Source organism: Prionailurus bengalensis, chromosome A2 (genome assembly GCF_016509475.1).
Source record: "Prionailurus bengalensis isolate Pbe53 chromosome A2, Fcat_Pben_1.1_paternal_pri, whole genome shotgun sequence".
NCBI lineage: Eukaryota > Metazoa > Chordata > Mammalia > Carnivora > Felidae > Prionailurus > Prionailurus bengalensis.
The window spans coordinates 13,966,548-13,989,012 of record NC_057348.1 but is presented as its reverse complement, the minus strand read 5'-3'; the positions used below and the strand labels follow the sequence as shown (position 1 = coordinate 13,989,012).

Below are 22,465 nucleotides of genomic sequence, written 5' to 3'. Positions count from 1 at the left end.
GGGGTGGGGCTTAGGCGCTGCCACAGTTAGCAAGTGCGTCACAACGAATAGCCAATCAAGCCGTCCCTCTGACGCCTGCGTAGTTTCCAAGGCCCGAGATGCCCAGCAGCCGGAAGGGGTTGGGGGTGTCTAAAAGGCGTCCTACTTTGTAGATGTTGAGACTGAAGTTGAGCGGCAGGGACTCCCTCAAAGTCATGCGATGCTCAAGTGGCCTGTAGTTGACCCAGACCCAGGCATCCTGCTTCCTAGGTGGGAAATCAGATTCATCCAGTTCGAAAATCCCTGCTCTGCTTTTGGTGACCTTTTTCTGGTCCAGGATCCCACATTATGTTTAAGTGTATCTCCTTAGTCTCCACTCTGGGACAGTTCCTCAATCTTTCCTAATCATTTATGACCTTAGTATTTTTGAAGAGTGCTGGTTTTCTAGACTACTCATCAATATGGGTTTGTCCAATATTTCCTCATAATTAGACTGAAGTTTCTCACTTTGGGCAGGATTCCCGCAGAAGCGATGTTATAGCCGTCTCGATGCGTCATGTCTGGCGTCACAGGATATTGATGTGTCTCACTACTGGTGATGTTGACTTTGCTTACTTGCTTAAGCAATGTCTGTCAGTTTCTCAACTGTTAAGTTACCATTTTTCTCTTTGCAATAAGTATCTTACGGGGAGATACATAGCGCAAATACCCTAACGCTTTTTTTTTTTTAATATATTTTCACCCACTAGTTTTTGCACCCATCCATGGCTCTTGCCAGCAACAATTACTATGGTTATTTTCTACTTACTAGTTTATTATTTGGAATTCTATTGTAAACAAGAGCTGTCCATTCTTCACTAGTTATGCACTTATTCAAGTATTTATATATTTATTATTGGGGGGGGGGCGGCGCCTGGGTGGCTCAGTTGGTTAGGCATCTGACTCTTGACTTCAGCTCAGGTCATGATCTTGCAGTTGGTGAGTTCAATCCCTGCATAGGGCTCTGCCCTGACAGTGCACAGCCTGCTTGGGATTCTCTCTCTCCTCTCTCTGCCTCTCTTTCTCTCTCAAGGTAAATAACTAAACTTTAAAAAAAAAAAAAGATTTTAGGGGCGCCTGGGTTGCTCACTAGGTTGTGTCCGACTTCAGCTCAGGTTATGATCTCAGGGCTCATGAGTTCGAGCCTAGCATCAGGCTATGTGCTGACAGCTCAGAGCCTGGAGCCTGCTTCAAATTCTGTGTGTTCCTCTCTCTCTGCCCCTCCCCCTGCTCAGGCTCTCTCTAAAATGAATAAATGTTTAAAAAATTTTTTTAAAGATTTTATTTTTAAGTAATCTCCACACCCAACACAGGGCTTGAACTTACAACCCCAAGCTCAAGAGGCACATGCTCCACCAACTGAGCCAACCAGGCACCCCCATTTATTCATGTATTTATATCACCATGAACTCATGACTATTTATTCTATTCTGTGGGTTACAATTAATTTCTTTTTTCTTTCTTTTTTTTTTAAGTAGGCACACACCCAATGTGGGACTTGAACTCATGACCCTGAAATCAAGAGTCACATGCTCTACTGACTGAGCCAGCCAGGTGGCCCTATAATTAATTTCTATTATTTACTTTGCTGCTCCTTTGTAACTTCTATGTTCTTTTAATGTCTCCCATCTTTCTCCGAGCACTTCCTTACTTTAGTACAAGATGTTCCATGCCATTTCTCTAGGGATCCTGGTTCCTTTTCTAGATCTGGGTGCTAGGTGTGTGTTCACTGCTATTGGAGTATCATTGCTCAAAGACCCCCTCAGCAATAAGAGTTAGGAGATATATATGCTAACCAATGCATATACATTTATATTTCCTTCTATATCTGTCTCCTTTATAATATACTGAAAACCATGAATTCACTCACACTGATACAAAGATGCACTTTAAGTGAGATAATTCAAGTTAAATGCATGAACAAAACAGGGCAAATAGTACTGGCTCAATAAATGTTAGCAATTAATTATCGCTAATTACTGAAGTCTTATGTGTATTGTTACACATTATAGATCTAATTTTTCTAGGTCTCAGTTTGTTAACTGTGAGTGATCATAGCATCTGCCTCTTAAGGTTGTTGAAACCTTCGAAGATACATACATGCCTTTGGGTACATAAAGGACTCTTTTAGAGCCCTGAATTTGGACATATCTGAGTTCTAATTCCAGCTCTGTCACATCCTAGCTGAGTGGACTTGGGCAAATGGCTTAACCTTGCAAAATCATACAGATTACTTCCTTACAATAAGGCTGGGCCCACTAATAAGCCCTCAGTAAACTGACGGCAAACTTTTTACTCCCACATTCTGCTGCCTTCATTCCCTGAAAAGTTAATGAGGATCAGGATTCTTATATATTTAGTTCAGCAGTTTTAAAAATTGTTCAGTAAACCCTCTGGGCGCTTCCTCTGGGTGTGGCCCATATTCTGGAGATCCAGAGAGTATTCAATCCCTGCCTAGCCCTGGAGGATGAAAGGAGACAGTATCTGACACAGACAATGCCAATACCAATAATGCAGGAAGATAGAGAGGAGAGACTTAAACTTGGAGGAACCTGAAGAGTGCGGTATGAGGACTCATTCGGGGGCAAGGAAGCAGGTACATCTGGATGGGGTTTTGAGATAGGATTAGGAGTTTTCTAGGTGTTGACAATCGTTCAGGGCTGAGAGAATCACAGAGTGTAGATTTGATTTCTGTAAGAACTGTGGAGTTCTGTGAGCCAGGCAGCAACCAGTACTAAGAGAAGAGCCTGGGTTGGGGATGCTGAGAACCATGGCTCTGTCTGCAGGCTGCAGCAGAACGGGCCCAGGCTGGAGAAACCAACCTTTTTAATGGGTACCTTGGGCTCTGTTGGAAGCCAGGAAACCTTTATGAGGGTACTGGCGGGGGTAGAAGCTACAAGTCAAGGCTAAAAGGGACTTGGTTGGCCCCAAATGTTTGGTGCACAGTGGATCGGAGACAAGAAAATATTTAACCCCTGTGTGTGTTCAAGGGAGAGGGTGAAAAGTGATGAGAACAGTCAATCCAGTGATGGGGACATTGTTGAGGGGACGCCACAGTCTAGGGACTGGAAGCGTCTCTCTGCCACTTTTTTAGTTTTATTTCCTACTTCGTGCTTATCACAGCTGCAATTAGATACTTACTTGCATCATTGTGCAATATCCAGCTCCCGAGGTGGAAGAGAAACTCAACAGGGGAAGAGACCCGGCCTATATTGTTTTTCATCCCTGTGACCTTGAACAAGGTAATTACTGTCTCTGTGCCTCAGTTTCCCCATCTGTAAGACGAAGATAGTCTTACCAAAAAAACATGCATCCAATCCTAAGAAAGGCCATAAAGGAAAGAGAAAAGGAGCACAGAGCAGGTGGGTCAGAGAGAAAACACACAGGAAGTCAAATTTAAGTCCCAAAAGGTCTATAATTGCATTGAATGTAAATAGGCCAAATGCCCCAGTTAAAAGGCAAAGACAGGCAGACTAGATCAAAAAGCAAAACCCAATTCTGTGCTGCTTATAAGAGACACATGTACAACATAAGGATACAGAAAGGTGAAAGGTAAAGGTTACAAAAGGATGGAGCATTTTAAAACTGAGCCAATGGAGTGCCTGGGTGGCTCAGTTGGTTAAGTGTCTGACTTCAGGCTCAGGTCATGATCTCAGGGCTCGTGGGTTCGAGCCCTGCATTGGGCTCTGTGTCTCCCTCTCTCTCTCTGCCCCTCCCCTGCTTGTGCTCTGTCTCTCTCTCAAAAATAAATAAACATTAAAAAAAAATTTTAATGAGCCAATAAAAAAAAAAAAAAGAGGGGCTCTGGGTGGCTCAATCAGTTAAGCATCTGACTCTTGATCTCTGCTCAGGTCACAATCTCACAGTTCTTGAGATCAAGCCCTGCATCGATCTCTGTGCTGACAGCATGGAGACTGTTTGGGTTTCTCTCTCTCTCTCTTCCTCTCCCTCTGTCCCTACCCTCCCACTTCTCTCTCTCTCTCAAAATAAATAAATAACCTTAAAAAAAAAAAAAAGAGCTGGAGGCACCCAGGTGCCTTAGTCAGTTAAGAGTCCGACTACTGATGTCAGCTTAGGTCTTGATCTCAGGGTCATGAGTTCAAGCCTCGCATTGAGCTCCACGCTGGGTGTGAAGCCTACTTTAAACAAACAAACAAACAAAAATTAAAAGTGAACCAAAAGAGAACAAGCGTGCCATCTTAATATCAGACAAAGCCCACTCTAAGGCAAGAAGCATTGAGATAAAGAGGGGCACATCATAACAATAAAAAGTCCAGTTCACCAGGAAACTGACATTGCAACATGATGCAGTACATGACACGGCCTCCAAATATCAGGGTATGTATTTGTCTCATAAGGCTGATGTGAGGATAAAATACATGTAAAATGTTTGCCTTCACCTGTGCTGTCAGCCATGATTATTGTTATTGTATCAGTTGCCGTTCTCAGTTTATATTTAACTTAGCTGTTTATTCATTAGTCTCATTGTGTTTTTTTTTTTATAACGTTTATTTATTTTTGAGACAGGGAGAGACAGAGCATGAACGGGGGAGGGTCAGAGAGAGAGGGAGACACAGAATCGGAAACAGGCTCCAGGCTCTGAGCTGTCAGCCCAGAGCCCGACGCGGGGCTCGAACTCATGGACCGCGAGATCATGACCTGAGCCGAAGTCGGATGCCTAACCGACTGAGCCACCCAGGCGCCCCTGTGTTTTTTAAAATTTGAGACAGAGTGTGTGCTCACAGGAGAGGGGCAGAGAGAGAGAGAGAGGGAGAGAGAGAATCCCTAGCAGGCTCCACACTGTTAGCGCAGAGCCTGATGTGGGGCTCGATGTCATGAACCGTGAGATTATGACCTGGGTGGAAATCAAGAGTTGGTTGATTAACTCACTGAGCCACCCAGGCACCCCTCGTTGTTTATTTATTTATTTAAAAAAATTTTTTTTTAATGTTTATTTTTAAGAGAGAAACAGAAACAGAGTGTGAGCGGGGGAGGGGCAGAGAGGGAGACACAGAATCCAAAGCAGGCTCCAGGCTCTGAGCCGTCAACACAGAGCCGGAGGCAGGGCTGGAACTTGTGAACTTCGAGAGATCATGACCTGAGCTAAAGTCAGACGCTCAACCGATTGAACCACCCAGGTGCCCCACCCCTCATTGTTTATTACAGTTCTTCCAGCCTTTCTTTATAACAGAGGTGAAGCTGGATGGGTAAGAGACTCCATTGGGCAGATGAAAACACTGAGGTTCAGAGATGGACAGGGAAAAGTCCAAGTCCCTCAAAACCACCCCTGGCCCAGAGTTTATTTGATGTTCTTTCCCAGGAAATTTCTTACATATCCTCATTGGCCTAGCACCTCTGAGGCTGGCTAGCCTGCCTTCCTTCCAACCACAATGATTTTCCTGAATTCCCCTCACCCCCTCTCCTTTTGTGCCAGTCACTGTGTAGGCCCCAGCGCTAAAACAATGGCAAACAGTAGACAATTCCAAGGCTTTGAGAGTTTTCTAATAGAGTGGGCAAGGCGGAGGTAAGTCAAATAATGGCACAGACATAAAATCAGTTAGGAAGCAGAGGTTCATCATGCTAAGAGGACAGCCAACCAGGCCTTGCCTTGGGGAGGTCAGGGAAAGCTTCCTGTAGGAGGTGACCTCGCAAGGAGCTACAATCTGACCTTAGTTACCTCCAAAAGCCAGTTACCTCCTCCAGTGTTAGCTACCTCCAATAGCCAGTGATTCATTCATTCATTTATTCATTCAATTATTCATTCATCAATTGAACTCCCATAGGTGCTAGGTATTCATGGATGTGGTGGGGACAAAACAGGCAAAATTCTTTCCAGAATGGAGCAAAGCAGGATAAGAGGAGAGAAGCAAAAGATGTAAGATCGTTCTGTAAATGAGTAAACCCCGGGAAGGAAATAAAATAGAGCGAAGGAAGAGTAAGCGCCCCCCCCCCCCCAAAAAAACAAGATCCATAAAAATCCGTCTAATCGACACTGCCACCTTCTCCCAAAGCCATGGGTACCTTATCACCCTCTAGCAGAGGGTGCAGGGAGGAGAAACTCCTTCCAGCGGACCTGGTTGCTCAGTCGCTCACCTAGCCACTAATTGAATTCCTTCTGTATGCAAAAGGCAACCTTCAGGGGATTACACAGACCACGCGAGGGTGAGGCGGGGATTCTGTGTGCTCTTGGGTGATCGCTCCCCTTCAGGACCTTGGGACCACGCTCGTAACTAGGGCTACAGGGTGGGTTATCCAGCAGTCCCAGAGCTGCCCTGATGGTCAAGACTGAGCTTTTAAAGCAATACCTTTTAAGGCTGTCCTCCCCAAATCCCCCAAGGTGAGAGTGCGCGGATGGGGGTGTTTATCCCCATTTTGCAGATGAGCAAGATGAAGCTCAGACGGGAGCAGATTCCCGCTAGGCAACCCGGCGCGTATTGGCAAACAGACTTGGGTCTGTAGACCCTCCGCCTGCTACCCCCGCCCCTGCCCCCGCCCCCGCCCCGGCCCTCTTCCCCGTCCTGGTTCTCGCCCCCGCCCCCGCCCCCGTCCGGGGTGGCGCGGCAGTCTCTGCCCCTTTAAGAACGCCCCGCGGAAACAAGCAGGAAGAGGGTGGTGCTTGCTCCCAAGACGGATGTGCGCTGGAGCCAATGGGTGCTGCAGTCGCAGCAGCGGCGACCAATGGGCGTGGTGGGGGCGGGGCCGGGCGCCCGAGCCTGGTTCCCGAGGCGCGGCAGCCGCGGCTGGGGGCGGGGAGGGGGGCGCAGGACCCCAGGCGGGGGTCCCGGAGCCGGAGGCACGTGTCCCGGGGCGCCGGCAGGGTTGCCCCGGCTGGGGGCGCTACCCAGGCCTGGGCTGGTCTGGGTGCTGGGGCGGCGGGGGCTGGGGCCGATGGGCGGGGCCAAAGGCCGCGGGGGGAGGCGAACCGGTTGCGGGGGGAGCGGAGGGTCGGAGTGCTAGAGGGGGCGCGGCCGAGCGGGGGCAACCGGGGGTGGGGACCGAATGGGGCTGAAGGGAGTGGGTGGGGGCGCTGCTGCCAGAGAAGTGCAGGGCCTGGGCCCCCGAGGGGTGCGAGGGGTCGGGGGCCCCAGACTGGTGGCGTCAAAGAGGCATGAAGCGTTGGGGCCCTGGGTGGGAGGTTGACGAAGAACCAGGCCTGGGCCGGGGGCGTCTAGAGGGCGTAGAGTGTTATGCGATCTGGAGAGGGGCGTCTGGGGACATCAGGGTGTTTACGGGTCGACTGAGTGGCTGTGGGGGTAGCTGGCCCGGGCTGGGGGCGGTGGTTGGGGGAGGGCGGAGGGCGAATTATGCGGGCGCAGGGGATTGTGGGGGTAGGGGCTGGGAGGGTCTCAGAATATGGGGCCAAAGACCGGAAGGAGCAGGCAGGTGAGGGTTAGGGAGAGGATGCTGTGGGTTAGAATGATGGCTAGGCTCTACCAGCTCCGAGCTTGGGGCCTGGGGGAAGGGGACAGTTGATGGCCCAAGGAAGAGGCTGTAGAATGCCACGGGGTCTTGATCACTCTTGTAAAGGAGGCTACTTTGAGAATGGTCTGGAGGCTTGAGAAGAGGAGAAAGGGCTCCCAGGGAAGAGTTTGGGCCAGGGTCTTTGGTGTTGGGGGAGTGGTATTAGGTTCAGGTTATGGAAAGAGAAGGCTTGGGATTTCTAGGTGGCTCCCCATAGGAGAAGGGGCAGCTGAAGGTAGGGAGCCCTGGTGAAGACTCAATTCCCTTTGGGCTCTAAAAATAGACTTCCTGAGACTTCAGTCGCCCTAAAAAAATCCCAGCACCCCCTTTGGGCATTTAATCAGATAAGCCCCAGGTTCAAATTCTGCCCCTGCAGTTGCCTTGCTCTGTGACCTTGGGTAAATGACTTTGCCCCTCTGGGCCTCAATTTCCTTTTCTGCAAAATATGGGGGAGGGGAATGTTTCCTACTTCTCTGGGTATTTATAAAGACTAAAAGATAATTAGCTGTAATAATAGCTAACATTGTTTGGGACTGATTGATGTCCACGGCTTGGTGGTTCTTTCCCCACTAGTATAGATGAGGAAATTGAGGCCTGGAGCCCCTGAGTCACACAGCAAGTGTTTGGCAGCGTGGCGAATGGATGCAGAGGAGAATTTGAGGGGCTGGGTGGTGGGATTCTTACCCCATCCATTCCCCCCACCAGGGCCAATTCCCGTCCCCCCAGCAGCATGGCATCCTGTGCTGAGCCCTCTGCCGCGGGTCCTGAGCCCGCTGCCCCACCGCCTGCTGGGGTCCCACCACTTGAGGACTTCGAGGTGCTGGATGGGGTGGAAGACGCAGAGGGCGAGGAGGAGGAGGAGGAGGAGGAGGAGGAGGAAGATCTGAGTGAGCTGCCACCACTTGAAGACGTGGGGCAGCCTCCACTGGAGGAGGCTGAGCAGCCTGGGGCCCTGGCCCGAGAATTCCTGGCCGCCATGGAGCCTGAGCCCGAGCCCGCCCCAGCCCCTGATGAGTGGCTGGACATCCTGGGTAAGGAGCAGGGGTGGCTTGGGTTGACCCACAGGGCTTGGACAGCTCAGGTTCAGAAGTGACCTTGGCCTAGGCCCCCTTCTCCCCTGAGCCTCATTTTTCCTTCTCTGCTATGAAGTAGGTTTGAAATAAAACACGTAACCACGGTGATTGCCAGCCACAGGCAACTGGTTGAGATACTTCATGTTTAAGAATCCCTTTCGTTGTCACATGCACACACGCACATGCACCTGGTGTTATGTCCCTGTTTTCCAGAGCTGCTAACAGAGGCTCAGAGGGGCTGAGTCACCTGCCCGGAGCCACACAGCCAGCACACCAGGCGCTGGCAGCTCCCAACCCCCACTGCTTCTTTTTTTGGCATTTGTCTGGCAAGTGCCTATCTCCTGAAAATGTGTCCATGGGTCAGATGGATCTGCGGAACGTCCCATTTTGTTCATGCTTCTGTCTGGCTCATAGCATGCATTAGCATTGTAGCTGCTCAGAGAAGTCCTGCAAGAAAGAAACTAGGGGAGCCCACCCATATGCCCCACCTCATGATAACAACTCTGGAAACTAGAAAACCTTTTGCTACTGGTACTGATATCTAGCGTTATTCAATAATGTCGGTGTCCGCTAATAAATATGTTACTAAAACATCATTTTTACACTGTTGATACTAACGTTAAAATAAGAGTGTTAAATAACACTGATACCGATAATACAGAATTGTCACTGATATTATCTTTATTGCTGATAAAAACATTGTTACTTCTAAAAACAACACCAGGTAATATTTACTGAGCACTGGTTCTGTGCCAGGCCTGTCCATCGTATTTTATCCTCACGACAACCCTGTGATGTAATTCCTACCATATCCCCATTTTGCAAATGAGGAAACTGAGGCTCAGAGAAGTGACGGTGCTTGCCCAAGGTCACACAGCCCCCTTGGCCATATTAGAATTTGGGAAGCTCTTTACTGATATTAAGAGCTGCCCTGCTGTCCTTCTGCACGCAAACCTGATTTTGTCCTTTTATATTTGAGCCAGCCACTTTCTGAGGTTAGTATTTGGGCTTCTATACAAGGAAACTGAGACCCTTAGAGGGTACTTGATTTCACCAGAGTCTACCCCATTGAGAGGCAGTGCCTGGTTGTAACCCTTCCAGGACACCCACCATTAGTGCCCAGAAACTTCTAGACACAGGGATCCCTAGGGATCCCCTAGGTCATTGGTTCTGAGACTGGATGTAGGGTATGTACAAGTCAAGGAGCAGCACAGAAATTTGGAACATTCTAGAATATTGCAGAATATCAATCGATAACTTTCTTGTCCTTAACTTTTAGTCTAAGGTACATTTCGAGTTATGGTATATTCCAGACTGGTGGAATATTACGGAACGCAGATAAATGTCAGAATATGGGTGACTGTAGGTAGTATCAGTATAAGGCCCCACAGGTGTAAGCCCTCGATTGCCTGTGGTTGTCTTGGGATGTCAGTGGGTGTCTGTATTGTGGTTTGTAAGGGTGCTCGGCCTCATGCCTGCTTAGTAGCTGTTGGCTGTGACCATTTGGCCATTCCTGTGATTGCTTGGGGCATGGAGAAAAACATGAGCTCTGGGGCCATCACAGGCACTTTTGCATGTAGGCCCTCTGGCTCTGTTTAACTTTTAAATTTAGCGATGTGGTGCTTTGGTAGGAACACACGCCTGGTGTCACAGGCACTCTGCTAACCAAGCAGACTGCTCACTGGGTGTCTCCAGGGGTCCCCCTGACTACCTCATTTCATGGTGAGGTAAATTGAGGCCCAAATGTCAAGGGCTGGATTGGAACCAGGGGAGGAAGATGGGGGTGGCTCCAGAGTCTGGATATCCCTGCCAGCCTGACAGTGCTGGGCAGGACAACTTTTCTCAGCCCTTTGCCCTGGACGAGTCTTAATTTTCTTAAGATGATGGTCAGACAGGCCATTATCATCACCCCTCAAGTTAATCCTTTAATGCCCAGTGTCCAGCCAGGGACAGTTCCAGAGGCATGGGATCACCTGCCCAGTAAGTGGCAGAGCAGCTGTTTGAGGCTCAGCTGAGTGCTGGGGGAGGGGTGCTCAGGGAGCAGGCACCCATCTAAGCCGCCTAGTGACAGGTTGTTTGTCCCTGGTCCCCGGCAGGCAATGGGCTGTTAAGGAAGAAGACGCTGGTCCCAGGCCCACCCGGCTCAAGCCGCCCAGCTAAAGGCCAGGTAGTCACTGTGCAGCTGCAGACTTCGCTGGAGAATGGCACTCGGGTGCAGGAAGAGCCAGAGCTGGTGTTCACGCTGGGCGACTGTGATGTCATCCAGGTGGGAAGGGGCGAGGGGACTGGCAGCTGCCCTGGGGTTGAGCAGAGGAGGCAAGGCGGGATGGAGGGGAGGTGGTGGTGGCTGGCAGGGGCTGGGCTTGGGGGCCGGAAGATGGGGGGGCCAGAGCAAACATGGCATTGCTACTCTGCACCTGAGCCTGCCTGACCCCTTGCCCTTACACACCCAGGCCCTGGATCTCAGCGTTCCGCTCATGGATGTCGGGGAGACAGCTATGGTCACTGCTGATTCCAAGTACTGCTATGGCCCCCAGGGCAGGTGAGAACCTGTCACCAGCAGGGTCCCCATGGGGGACCCCTTTGCCTGCCAATTTTATATAAAAGAAACAGACTTAGGGAAGGGAAGTTACTCTCCAAGTCAGGTAGCTCATGGGTGGTAAGTTACTTCCCTTTCGGTGTACTGAGGAGGGGGTGACAGTGGGGCCAGCTCCAAGACTTGAACCCTTTCCCCCCTGCTCCCTAGCTAAACCAGCATGTCTGAGGTTCATTCATAGTGGCCGCTGGGTCTGAGTGCTGCTCTTGCCCCATCCCCCAGCAGGAGCCCATACATCCCCCCCCACGCGGCCCTGTGCCTGGAAGTGACCCTGAAGACTGCCGTGGATGGACCCGACCTGGAAATGCTCACGGGGCAGGAGCGTGTGGCTCTGGCCAACCGGAAGCGGGAGTGTGGCAATGCCCACTACCAGCGGGCCGACTTCGTGTTGGCTGCCAATTCCTACGACCTCGCCATCAAGGCCATCACCTCTAGCGCCAAAGGTGACTGCCAGGTCAAATCTTGCCATTCCCCTGCAGAGGCATCCACTAGTGTGCCAGAAACTTCCCTCTGCCACAGCGGGCCTCAGACTCCGAATGTTCTAGAATATTCCAGAGTATGGATAGATGTTCAGCTATTCCTAATCTTTAGGTTAGGGTCCACTCCGGAGTTGCAGCGTATCCCTGATCAGTGGAATGTTACAGACGCAGGTGTATGTAGGAACGTGGGTGGCTGTAGACCGTGTCAATCCATGTGCCCTGTGGTTAGGCCTTTGCGTTGCTTAGCCTCCATCTTACTCCTTGATAGCGCCCTCAGGTTGGCGCTGGTCTTGGTGTATGTTAGAAATAGGGAAACTGAGACCAGAGGACTCATGGAACAGATGGCAGGGGCTGGGCTTGGGGGATCAGATGATGGAGGCCCCACCACTGGGAACTCAGAGCCCCCTTTCCCCGTCTCCTGTGACGGGGATACTCAGAGGCCCTCCCCACGCAGGCTCCTCTGCCATGAGGTACAGAAGGAGTGGGTCTTGGCCTGAGTCACACAGCGTACGGGGCGCACTTCCCCGAAGTAGAAGGCGGCCGTCGCTCCGCAGATGGGCAGTGGTGGGGGCCTGGCAGTGTGGTAACCACTGCCGTGGTTGAGCACCGTCCTCCCACAGTGGACATGACATTCGAGGAGGAGGAGCAGCTCCTGCAGCTGAAGGTGAAATGTCTGAACAACCTGGCAGCCTCCCAGCTGAAGCTGGACCACTATCGTGCAGCGCTGCGCTCCTGCAGCCTCGTGCTTGAGCACCAGCCCGACAACATCAAGGCGCTCTTCCGCAAGGGCAAGGTGAGCTGTGGGCTGCAGATGGATGGTCCGCCAGCCACGGGCAGATGGGCATAGGCTGCAGGTGGGCAGGCTGGTTCCCCCGCCCAGAACAGTGGGGCTGGTTCCAGACTCTGGATCTGAGACGGGCATAAGCATCAACCAGCCAAGCTCTCTGGGGTACAAGTGGGGAACCTGAGTCCTAGACAGGTGCTTTGGTATGGCCTGAATCCCAGTAATTCATTGACCGAGGCCAGACTTGAATCCTAGGTCCTATTATCCCTGACACTGCGGGGTAGCCTGTTGGTGACTGCTCCTTGCATGTAATCCTCCGTGGTTCCCATCTTTGTCGGAATAAAAGCCAAGTCCTCATTGCAGCCCTTGGGGCTCTGAGTCATCTGGTCCCCTGCCTTCACCTTCTGCCTCTCCTCTTCATCCTGCTCAGCTTCCTCGCTGTTCCTGCCCAGGCCAGGTCTACTCCCACCCTAGTGACTTTGCACAGCCTATGCCCTCTGCCTGAGACATGCATACCCCAGATCCCCCCCTGCCCCCCCCATGGGCCCCTCTCTGATCCCTTCAGGTCTTTGCTCTGATGTCATCTCCTCAGGAAGCTCTCCCGGCCACACACCCCTGCCCCCCTGCCCTGTCTTCATGTTTTCCATGTTGTCGTCAGCATTGACAGGTGTCATCATGGCTGTTACCTCCCTTACGAGAAGCTGGAGATTTTGTCTGGCTCACTTGGTGTGAAATCTCTAGCCCTGCAAACAGGGCCAGGTACACAGGGGGTACCCAGTAAGTGCTGTGGAATGTAGGGATGAATTTGGCCTGTGAAGATTTGACCGTAATTGCTTTCGCCCCCATTTTTGTTGATCCTTGCTCTTGTGTGTGTGTGTGTGTGTGTGTGTGTGTGTGTGTGTCTGTGTCTGCGTATGTGTCTGTGCGTATGTGTGTGTTGACAGGGAGTTCAGCACCTTTTATCAGTGAATGGAGGAAATTGAGATACAAGCAAATGGTGGATCACCCAGCCTGTTTATGAGAGGCATGAACAGGGCCTTTCTCCACCCAGCATTTTTAAAGCACTTGTGTGTAAAGTTCTGTGTAGAAACTTGGGAAGAAAATGCTGCCCCTATTTTTCAAAGGTTTATAATCCTCGTGGGGGCAGTGGGATTGTCTGCTAATGTGGTCTCATGCATGTTTGTACCTGCTGGTTGTAGTGACAGAAACGTTCTCAAACTGATTCAAGCAAGAGGAGGAATTAATAGCTTGTGGAACTGCCAGGGTGTTTGGCTTCAGGCATGGCTGGATCCAGGCGTTAGCAATGTTGTGAGGATGCTGTGCCTGTCTGCTACGGGTTTCCCTCTCAACGTGACCGAGATGCTGCTTCTTACCCCCTCAAAAGACCAAGGCTTCCATCCTCCCCACTTAGCATCTGGTCTCTGAGTGACACCAGCATTGTTCAGGCTGGATCTCATTGGCTGGCTCTGAATCATCCACTGTAGCCAAAGCTTTGGAAACATTCACCTGGCTTCTTGAACCAGCCAGGGTGGCGAGGGAGGAGGTGAGGCCACACCCAGGTCTCCTGCAGAGGCTGAGACTGACATGTAGGGGTGGGAGCAGATCGGGATGACACCGCCTAGTGGGGCACTCGTGTAGTCTGAGGGCTCGGGAGTGAAGGTGGCTGGAACCCTGGGGTGGTTGTTGGTGATAGATTTGGGACTAGTCAGGGTGGCCAGGAGCCTGGCAGGGCTGGGTCTTTTGAAGAAGACCACGGTCCGTTGTGGTTCTGGAGTGACGCCATCCATTTCCTCCCACAGGTGCTGGCCCAGCAAGGGGAGTACAGTGAGGCCATCCCCATTCTGAGGGCAGCGCTGAAGCTGGAACCTTCCAACAAGGTGAGCAGACAGGAGATGCCCTTGGGACTTGTCCTGCCAGCCTGTCTGGGAAGTCATCCTGGAGTCTTCTTGTTCTTGCTGTGGTTTTCCCTATGGTGTTCCAGCCTGGGGAGTGACAGGGGATCGGTGGCTGAAGAGCCACAGCCAGCTGGCTGAGACCGTCACGACTCCTGCATAGGTGGTCTGGGCTCAGCCCTCCCCCATGGGGATCCCAGAGGCCAAGGGTGCCACTAACCGGGGCCGTGTCAATGTCTTCAGCTTTTCTCCCGGAATCTTCCTCTCTCCTGGCCACCTTGTGCTCTGCCTCCTCCACTGGTTACCTAGGGGGATAGAGATGCCGGCCCCTACTTTGCTGAGGCCCAGAGAGGGGCAGGTGGAACTTCCATGTCCCAGTGGACCCAGTCCAAAGTGACCAGGGGCCACAGAAAGGCAGAGCATCAGAGATGATGGTCCAGTTAGATGGTCAGGTTGCATGTTCTTAGCCCCATTGACACCCACCTCTTGCAGACGATCCACGCAGAGCTCTCGAAACTGGTGAAGAAGCACGCAGCCCAGCGGAGCACAGAGACCGCCCTGTACCGGAAAATGCTGGGCAACCCCAGCCGGCTGCCTGCCAAGTGTCCTGGCAAGGGTGCCTGGGTGAGCTGGGGCTGGCAGGCACAGGGATGCTCCCAGAGGAGGGGTAGGGGCTAAGGGTGGGGCACACCACGCAGAAGGAATTTCTTCATTTTGCAAGCATTGATGTCCTTGTCAACCGGGCTGGACCATGCTGGAGACACAGAGAAGCCCCAGCCCTGTGTGGCCAGGGCTGGAGCAGGAGATGGAACACAATTTCGAGGGCTCAGGGCAGGGAATGATAGCTCTTCCAGAGGGGAAGGGGTAGTGTTCCAGAACAGGGGAGTTTCGATGCTTGAGTAGGAGTTTGCCAGAAGGCAGGAAAGGCATTGTCCAGCAATGGTTTGCTGGGAGGCCTCTTTCGGCCATGTTGGTAGGTGAAGACCAGGGTATCTGTCTTGACCACCCTCCGGCCTTCTCTTCCCTCCCCTTTATCCACAGTCCATCCCATGGAAGTGGCTGTTTGGGGCGACTGCTGTTGCCCTGGGGGGCGTGGCTCTCTCTGTGGTCATCGCTGCCAGGAACTGACCACCCAGGTGGCCACCACCCCTTCGCACACCGTGGACCCCACCCCGCGCTCCCTGACTTCCCCAGGCTCCCTGTCAACTGCCCTGTCTGATCTAGCCCCCTCCTCTGGGGCGGGAGCAGTGAGGTTTGGGGGCCACGTGGCCCTAGTGAGCCAGGAGGGACTATGGCCCTACAGGAGGAAATTGAGGCAGGGCCCGGGCTCCATATCCAGCCCGGGGGGAGGGGGCCCTCATTCCTCCAGACCCAATTTCCACTCCCACCCCCACCCCCTTGGGTTTGGTCTCAGCAGAGGCCGGCTTCAGTTTCTCCTTCCCAACAGGCCTGGGGGCAGCCCTTTCCTGACCCAGTCCCTGTCCAAGCACCACCACCCACCCTCCCCGCCTGCTGCCCTCTGTCCAGGTTCTCCCTCCTACCCCTTCTGTGAAATAAAGCCTCCTACCCCGCACTCTGCTGGCTCCAGTACCTTCTTCCGCTGTCACTTGGGGCGGGGCCAGAGACAGCCTGTGTCACATCCAGGGTCATGCAGGACTAGAGCGGGGGGTGTCTCCTCTCAGACCACAGCAGACCTGCTTTACACAGGGGGAGATGGAGGCCTGGAGAAGTGGGGCAATGTGTTCCGGGTACCCAGCTGGACTCCGCAGGAGTTCACACCCAGCTGTGCTGGTTACCCCACTGCTGTCCTCTCTGTTGCCCCATCTGAAGATGGGGATCCTGGCAGGATCTAACTGGGTGCTGGGCTGAGACTTCAGTGGCCACAGGGGTCTGGCTGTGCTGCACGCTGACAGCCCCGTGTCTGGGTAGCAGCGTGGCCAGTGCAGAGGCCCTGGAGCAGGGGTGAGCCTGATGTGTTCAAGGTTGAGCAGAGTGTGTGGTCAGCAGAACTGGACCCTGCAGGGCCTCAGGGACTATGGAGAGGGGTTGGGGTTGATTCCAGGAGCTCCTCTTGGTTTTGTTTAGTTTTTCTCCCAATCTGAGGCTGTAGGATCATCTCCTTTATTTATTTATTTAAAAAAAATTTTTTTTTTTAACGTTTATTTATTTTTGAGACAGAGAGAGACACAGCATGAACGGGGAAGGGGCAGAGAGAGAGGGAAACACAGAATCGGAAGAAGGCTCCAGGCTCTGAGCCATCAGCCCAGAGCCCGACGCGGGGCTCGAACTCGCGGACTGCGAGATCGTGAGCTAAGCTGAAGTCAGACGCTTAACCGACTGAGCCACCCAGGCGCCCCTAGGATCATCTCCTTTAAATGCTGTGTACCATCACAGCCAGAACAGGTAGAGCCAGTGTTCAGGCCTCTGTCAGTGCAGCACCTGAGACCCTTCTCAAGGCTTCATCCTGCCTCCAGGAAAGGAGATCTCTGGGAATAGATCACCGTTAAGGATCTGTCCTGCACCTGTCCCCTTACAGCACAGGAGGGAAAGCCATTGGCCACAGCCACTCAGCAGAAGGTAGCAATCAGGCCTTGAACTTGCCTGCACCAGGCCCTTGCTCTACAAGCCTGTGGACACAGATCTGTTGGTGGCTTGAACCCTCCTTTCCGCCGTTCAGCCCCCTTAGGCTTCTACTTTGTACTCAGACAGGAGGGGGGCCCTGTGAGTGGTGCTGGGGTAAGGGCTGTGGGTTGGCCAGGCTCGGGGGACTGGAGTCCCAGGTAGGACACCCCCCCTTTCCTCAGACTTGCTGACCTCAGGCTGGGAAGCTGGCCTGAGGGGTGGCCAGTGGGATGGTGGGCTGGCCAGGGTGACTTCCTGGCCGAGGTTGTGAGAGTAACCACTGCCATCATTCCCAAGTGGCGATCATGTCTGTCATGGCATTCGTCCACCGGGTACCCACGGCGGCCTCATGCTGTGTCCATTTTTCGCACATTCTGGAGGCAAGTTCTTTGTCAGGTAGTATATTGTGAATATTTTCCCCATTCTGTGGCTCACTTTTCATTTTCTTAGAGCAGATATTTTTTAATAAAGTCCAATTTATCAGCTTTTTCTACCTTTCTGTGTGCTTTTTGTCAATTTTTGCTAAATCTAGTTTGTAGGGATTTTTTTAGGCTTTTTTTTTTTTTCTGTTTAACGTCTATTTATTTATTTTGAGAGAGAGAGAGAATCCCAAGCAGGCTCTGTCCTGTCAGCACAGAGCCCAGCGTGGGGCTTGATCTCACGAACTGTGAGATCATGACCTAAGCTGAAATTGAGTCGGATGTTTAACTGACTGAGCGACTCAGGCGCTCCTAGGCTTTTAAATGGTTTATGGCTTCAACTTTTCTATGGAGACTACAATTCACTTTCAGTGAACATTCGTATATAGTGTAAGGTTGGAGTTAAGGTTCATTTTTTCCCCTATAGCTATCCAGTTGTTCCAGAAACATCTGTGGGGAAGACCTTCTCTTCCCTAGTGAGTTACTGCGGCAGCTTTGTAAAAAATCAGTTGACCACACACGCGAGTCTTCTGGCCCCTACTCCATGCTGAGGGTCTCTGTGTCCTCTTTGTGGGTCCCACACTGGGTCCCATGCTGTCTTGAAGACTAGTTTTTTAGTAACAGTGGAGTCCGGCTGAGTGTGTCTTCTCCCTTTGCTCCAAGGATTTTTTGGTTGTGCCCATTATTAGCTGAGCAGATTGAGGCTCAGAAAAGAGTCAGCTCCTGTCCAGGAGCTGGCCCATCACCAAGAAACAATAGGCAGGATTAGGCCCAGGTCAGCCGGCCTCCAGAGCCCCTGCCCTGACCCCCAGCCAATTCTACCTACACCTCTCTGCAAGTTATGGCCAGAAAGGAGAGAGGCTTTGAATGCCATCGCCAGAAGTGTGACGTTTAGAATATTCATTCCTTTGGTCATTTTAGCCTCAATTGTGTGAATGGGGTGGGCGGGGTAGGGTGTCCAGGACGAGGGGCATTGAAGTGTCCCTGAAGACGCAGGAGTCCTTTAGCAGGCATAAAGAGTGCTCCCACGACTGGCATGGCATGTGCAAAGGTGTGCCGGCTGGGCAGTACATGATACATTCAGAGGATGGATATTCTTTCATATGAAAACAAGTTATCAGTGCCTCCTGTGTACTTGGTCTTAGGCAATGACTCAGCCTTGCCTTGCCCTTGAAGGGTGCAGCTCACAGTGGGCTGTGAATTGGAAGTGAGCATGATAGAACGAGCTCTGTGTGTGTGTGTGTGTGTGTGTGTGTGTGTGTGTGTGTGTGTATGGGGGGCGGGGGGAGAGGGAGGCACTCACATCTCCTGAGCACTTTGAGGAAGCATCCTTTGCATGCCTCCATCTCATGTCGTCCTTAAAGGACGAGCTCCTGGGGCGTGGGTGAGGGCTGGCTGGAGTCACCCAGCGTGGTACCATTGGGTCCCTGAATGCCTGTCCTCTGTTTTTTCCTCCTGGTGGAACTCACCTTCATTCCTTTCCATGCAGATAGGGCTGGTTCCCCACCAGCCTTCAGGGATGGATCTGCAACCCAGGCCTGACCAATCAGAGCGTTCTAGCACCCTGGCCACAGTGATTGGCTCCACACTGTGACCCACAACGAGCCAATCAAAGCCTTCCCTGAAACTTCTGGACCCGGAGGAAGTAGATACTCTTCTACTCTAGAGGATGCTGAGTTGGGGCTGATGGCCTGGTACTGCTGTGGTTATCTTTGTCTCTATGAAGAGGGTCCTGAGAGTGAAGGCCATCCAGAGAGCAGAGCTGAGAGAGAGACTGAGTCACGGTGATCCTATTCAGCTCCTGGAGCTAGCTGTGCCCCGCCCCAGGTCTATCATTTCTTCACTCTTTTGAGCCAATAATTGTTTTTGCCTGAGTCAGCCTGGATTTTCTGTTGCATGTGGGCATTTAGAGGAGGGAAGTCTGCTGGGTTGTATCAGTTTTGTTCTGTGGCCTGTTGTGTCCTTCTCAGGGAGCCTCCCTGACTGGGCAGAGGACAGAAAGGAGTAATCATAAATGCTTGTGGACAGATGGATGGGTGAAAGGAAGAAAATTAGCATGGAGGGGATCGGCTGTGGCACCATCAGAGTCACCTAAGCACGAAAGTGTTTTAACTGACTTTGAACATTTTCCAGAAGGTATAGCCAGCACACAGGCCACCTTTGAGGAAGAGTCTGCATGGTCATCATTATAAACTCTTTCCAGGTAATGCTAGGCCGTACCTTCTTCATTGCTCACAGTGAGGATAATACAGCTGATCCATGAAGCAAAATGGTGGTTTGGGGACACTTGGAGCCCCACCTGATACAGATCAGTAAAGAAGTAACTCAGCAGACCTAGGCTGTCCAAACCCTGCACGTTCCCAAGAAAGGACTGGCCCTCGGTCTGCTCCTGGCAGGTCACATCTACGTCTAAGTTCTTGGGATGTCCTGACCGATAAAAGTGTCTGTTTACCTAAGACCTTGGGCCACACCAGAGAGTCTATGCTAATAATATACTTTAGGGTGGGGCTTTTAGCCAAATGGTACCAACTTGACCTCTGGAGGGGCTGGAGACTGAGGTCAAGCACATGGGTGGTCAGCCTTCCTCCCCAGTAGAAACTCTGGATAATGAGGCTCGGGTGAGCTTCCCTGGTTGGCAGTACTGTGTGTGTGTTGTCGCAAAGGTTGTGACAGGTCTGCACCTGGACGCTTGTGCCTGGTTTCTCCAGGGCTCTGCCTCGCGCATTCTTCTCCTTTGAGGACTTTAGACTGTCCTTTCACTGTGATCAACCATAGCCACGAACAGAACAGCTTTTCTGAGTTCTGTGGGTCCTTCTAGTCAATCATCAAACCTGAGCATAGTCTTGAGGATCCCCAACAACAGATGTCTTTCCTCCCTGTCCCAAGAAGGACTGTTAGCCTCCCCAATGCACAGATGAGGCCTGAGGGCCTACAAGCTAGACTTGCTGGCTCTGAGATGCCCAGCTGAGGGGGCAGTGAAGCAGGCATTGGACCCTGAGGCTGCATGCTGGCTGCCCCACCACGTAGAGGGGCTCTCTCCAAAGTGAGTGCCCTAATGAGTCCTTGCATTCTGTCTGCTGCAAAGTAGTATGTTTCAGAATCCCTGAGGCTCATTTGCTGACTGAACAACTGAGTTTGTAGGAGGCTGTGGGACAGGTGTGCAGAGATGTGGCTCCTAGGGCTATGGGCTGCAGAAATTTTAAGGTGTTCCCGAGATTTCTTATTCTATATCATCCCAGGACTAGAAGTGGGACAGATCTCATTCCTGTGATTATGTTATTGGGCCAATTGACTTTAAGACAGGGGGATAATCTGAGTGGGCCTGACTCACTGGTTGCAGATGAGGAAATCAGAGGGATTTGAACCATGAGAGGGGTTCAGCATTCAACACTCAGAATTCTCCCTCTCGATAGAGGGAGGCTTTCTCTTACTGAGATGGAGGAGGCCATGTGGCTAGCACCTGAGAGTGGCCCCCAGCTGACAGAAAGGAAATGGGGACTATAGTCCTACAACCACCAGGAAATGAGTTCTGCCAACAGGCTCAAGAAGCTTGGATATGGATCCTTCTCCAGTTGAGCCTCCGGATGAGGATGCAGTCCAGCCAACACCTCCATTGCAGCTTCATGAGACCTTGAGCAGAGGACCAGTTAAAACATAACAGATTTCTGACTCCCAGGCACTGTGAGATAATAAATGTTTATTGTTTTAAGCCACTAAGTTTGAAATATTTTGTTATACAGCAGTATGTAACTAATACATATATTAGCAATAGCTATTAGCAATAGCTGACTAATAGTGGGTGTTCATCCCAGTGTGGTTTAAAAACACATAAACTGCAAACAACCTAAAGATGTGACAGAAAGGGATTATATAGATAAACTGTTGTAAACTCATTAATAATGATTTCCAGGGGTGCCTGGGTGGCTCAGTCAGTTAAGCGTACGACTTTTGGCTCAGGTCTTAATCTCGCGGTTCGTGAGTTCAAGACCCTGTATTGGGCTCTGGGCTGACAGCTCAGAGCCTGGAGCCTGCTTCGGATTCTTTGTCTCCCTCTCTCTCTGCCCCTCCCTCCCTTTTTCTCTCTCTCTCAAAACTAAACATTAAAAATAATAATAATAATTACTTCCATGATGATGCTATTTGCCATTGGTCCAGGGCCCGGCTTTTGTGTAAATGCCATTATCATCCCTGTTTTATGATGTGAGCACACTGAGAAGGGTAAGACATGTCCAAAGCCATATAGGGGATGAGGAGCAGACTAGAGTCACTGTTCCCATCATAGAGCTAGACCTTCTGCAATGAGCTGGCCAGGTGGAGTGCACACCCAGGGGCCATCCCATTGGACCAACCAGCTTCAAATTCCTTGGGTAAAGTAGTTTTTTTTTTTTTTAATAAAAGATTTTTAATGTTTATTTATTTTTGAAAGAGAAAGATCGAGTGTGAGTGGGGAAGGGGCAGAGAGAGAGGGAGACACGGAATCTGAAGCAGGCTCCAGGCTCTGAGCTGTCAGCACAGAGCCTGATGCTGGGCTCAAACTCGTGAACTGTGAGATCATGACCCGAGCCAAAGTCAGACGCTTAACCAACTGAGCCTCCCAGGCACCCCTGGGTGACGTCGTTCTTAGAGATTTTGGAGAGCATGCCAATGGCTGATGGTTCCTCCATTATTGTTCCTGGGGTTCCATTGGGAGCCACTGGAGCATTAAGGGTAAAGTGGAGAAATGCTTGGTGCTAAGCAGCACAGCCCATGGTTGCTGTGTTCTTAATTCTCTTGACTTCTCCAAGTCTTGGTTTCCTCATCTGGCAGATGAGTCCAAACCACTGTATTCACTCCCAAAGGCAGTCGTGGATGCCAAGCACAGAACCTGGTGTATTTTAAGCACTCAGTAGTCCTACTGTTGTCTATTTCTCAGATAAATCCACAGAGGCTCAGAAAGGGGTCATGCCTTTCCCATTGTCACACAGGGAGCTGGTCAGCCTTCAAAGCTGGCTCCTCCTGTGTTCTCCATTCAGCAGTCCACCTGTCTCTACCCTCCCCATCCTCTACTCTGACTAACCACTCCTCACCTGCCTTATTCCTGCCCTTCCGTGATCCCTCTAGGCAGTGAGCCCTGCCTACTCC

General features: G+C 51.5%; 1 protein-coding gene across 7 annotated transcripts; it reads left to right on the top strand.

The window, feature by feature from the left end:
- Nucleotides 1-6,706: 6,706 nt before the first annotated feature.
- On the top strand, nt 6,707-21,057 carry FKBP8 (FKBP prolyl isomerase 8). 7 transcript variants are annotated; one of them, XM_043587088.1, is made up of 9 exons: nt 6,707-6,811; nt 8,185-8,510; nt 10,649-10,818; nt 11,006-11,094; nt 11,374-11,591; nt 12,248-12,420; nt 14,211-14,288; nt 14,796-14,927; nt 18,834-21,057. In XM_043587088.1, exons 2-9 carry the CDS (start codon nt 8,210-8,212, stop codon nt 18,936-18,938), a joined length of 1,266 nt encoding a protein of 421 aa, XP_043443023.1. In that variant the 5' UTR covers nt 6,707-6,811; nt 8,185-8,209; the 3' UTR covers nt 18,939-21,057. The 7 variants fall into 7 exon arrangements, with proteins under 7 accessions (XP_043443023.1, XP_043443022.1, XP_043443025.1 ...); XM_043587087.1 differs by having other exon boundaries at nt 11,371-11,591; XM_043587090.1 differs by lacking the exon at nt 18,834-21,057 and adding an exon at nt 15,345-15,876 and having other exon boundaries at nt 6,708-6,811.
- Nucleotides 21,058-22,465: the final 1,408 nt, after the last annotated feature.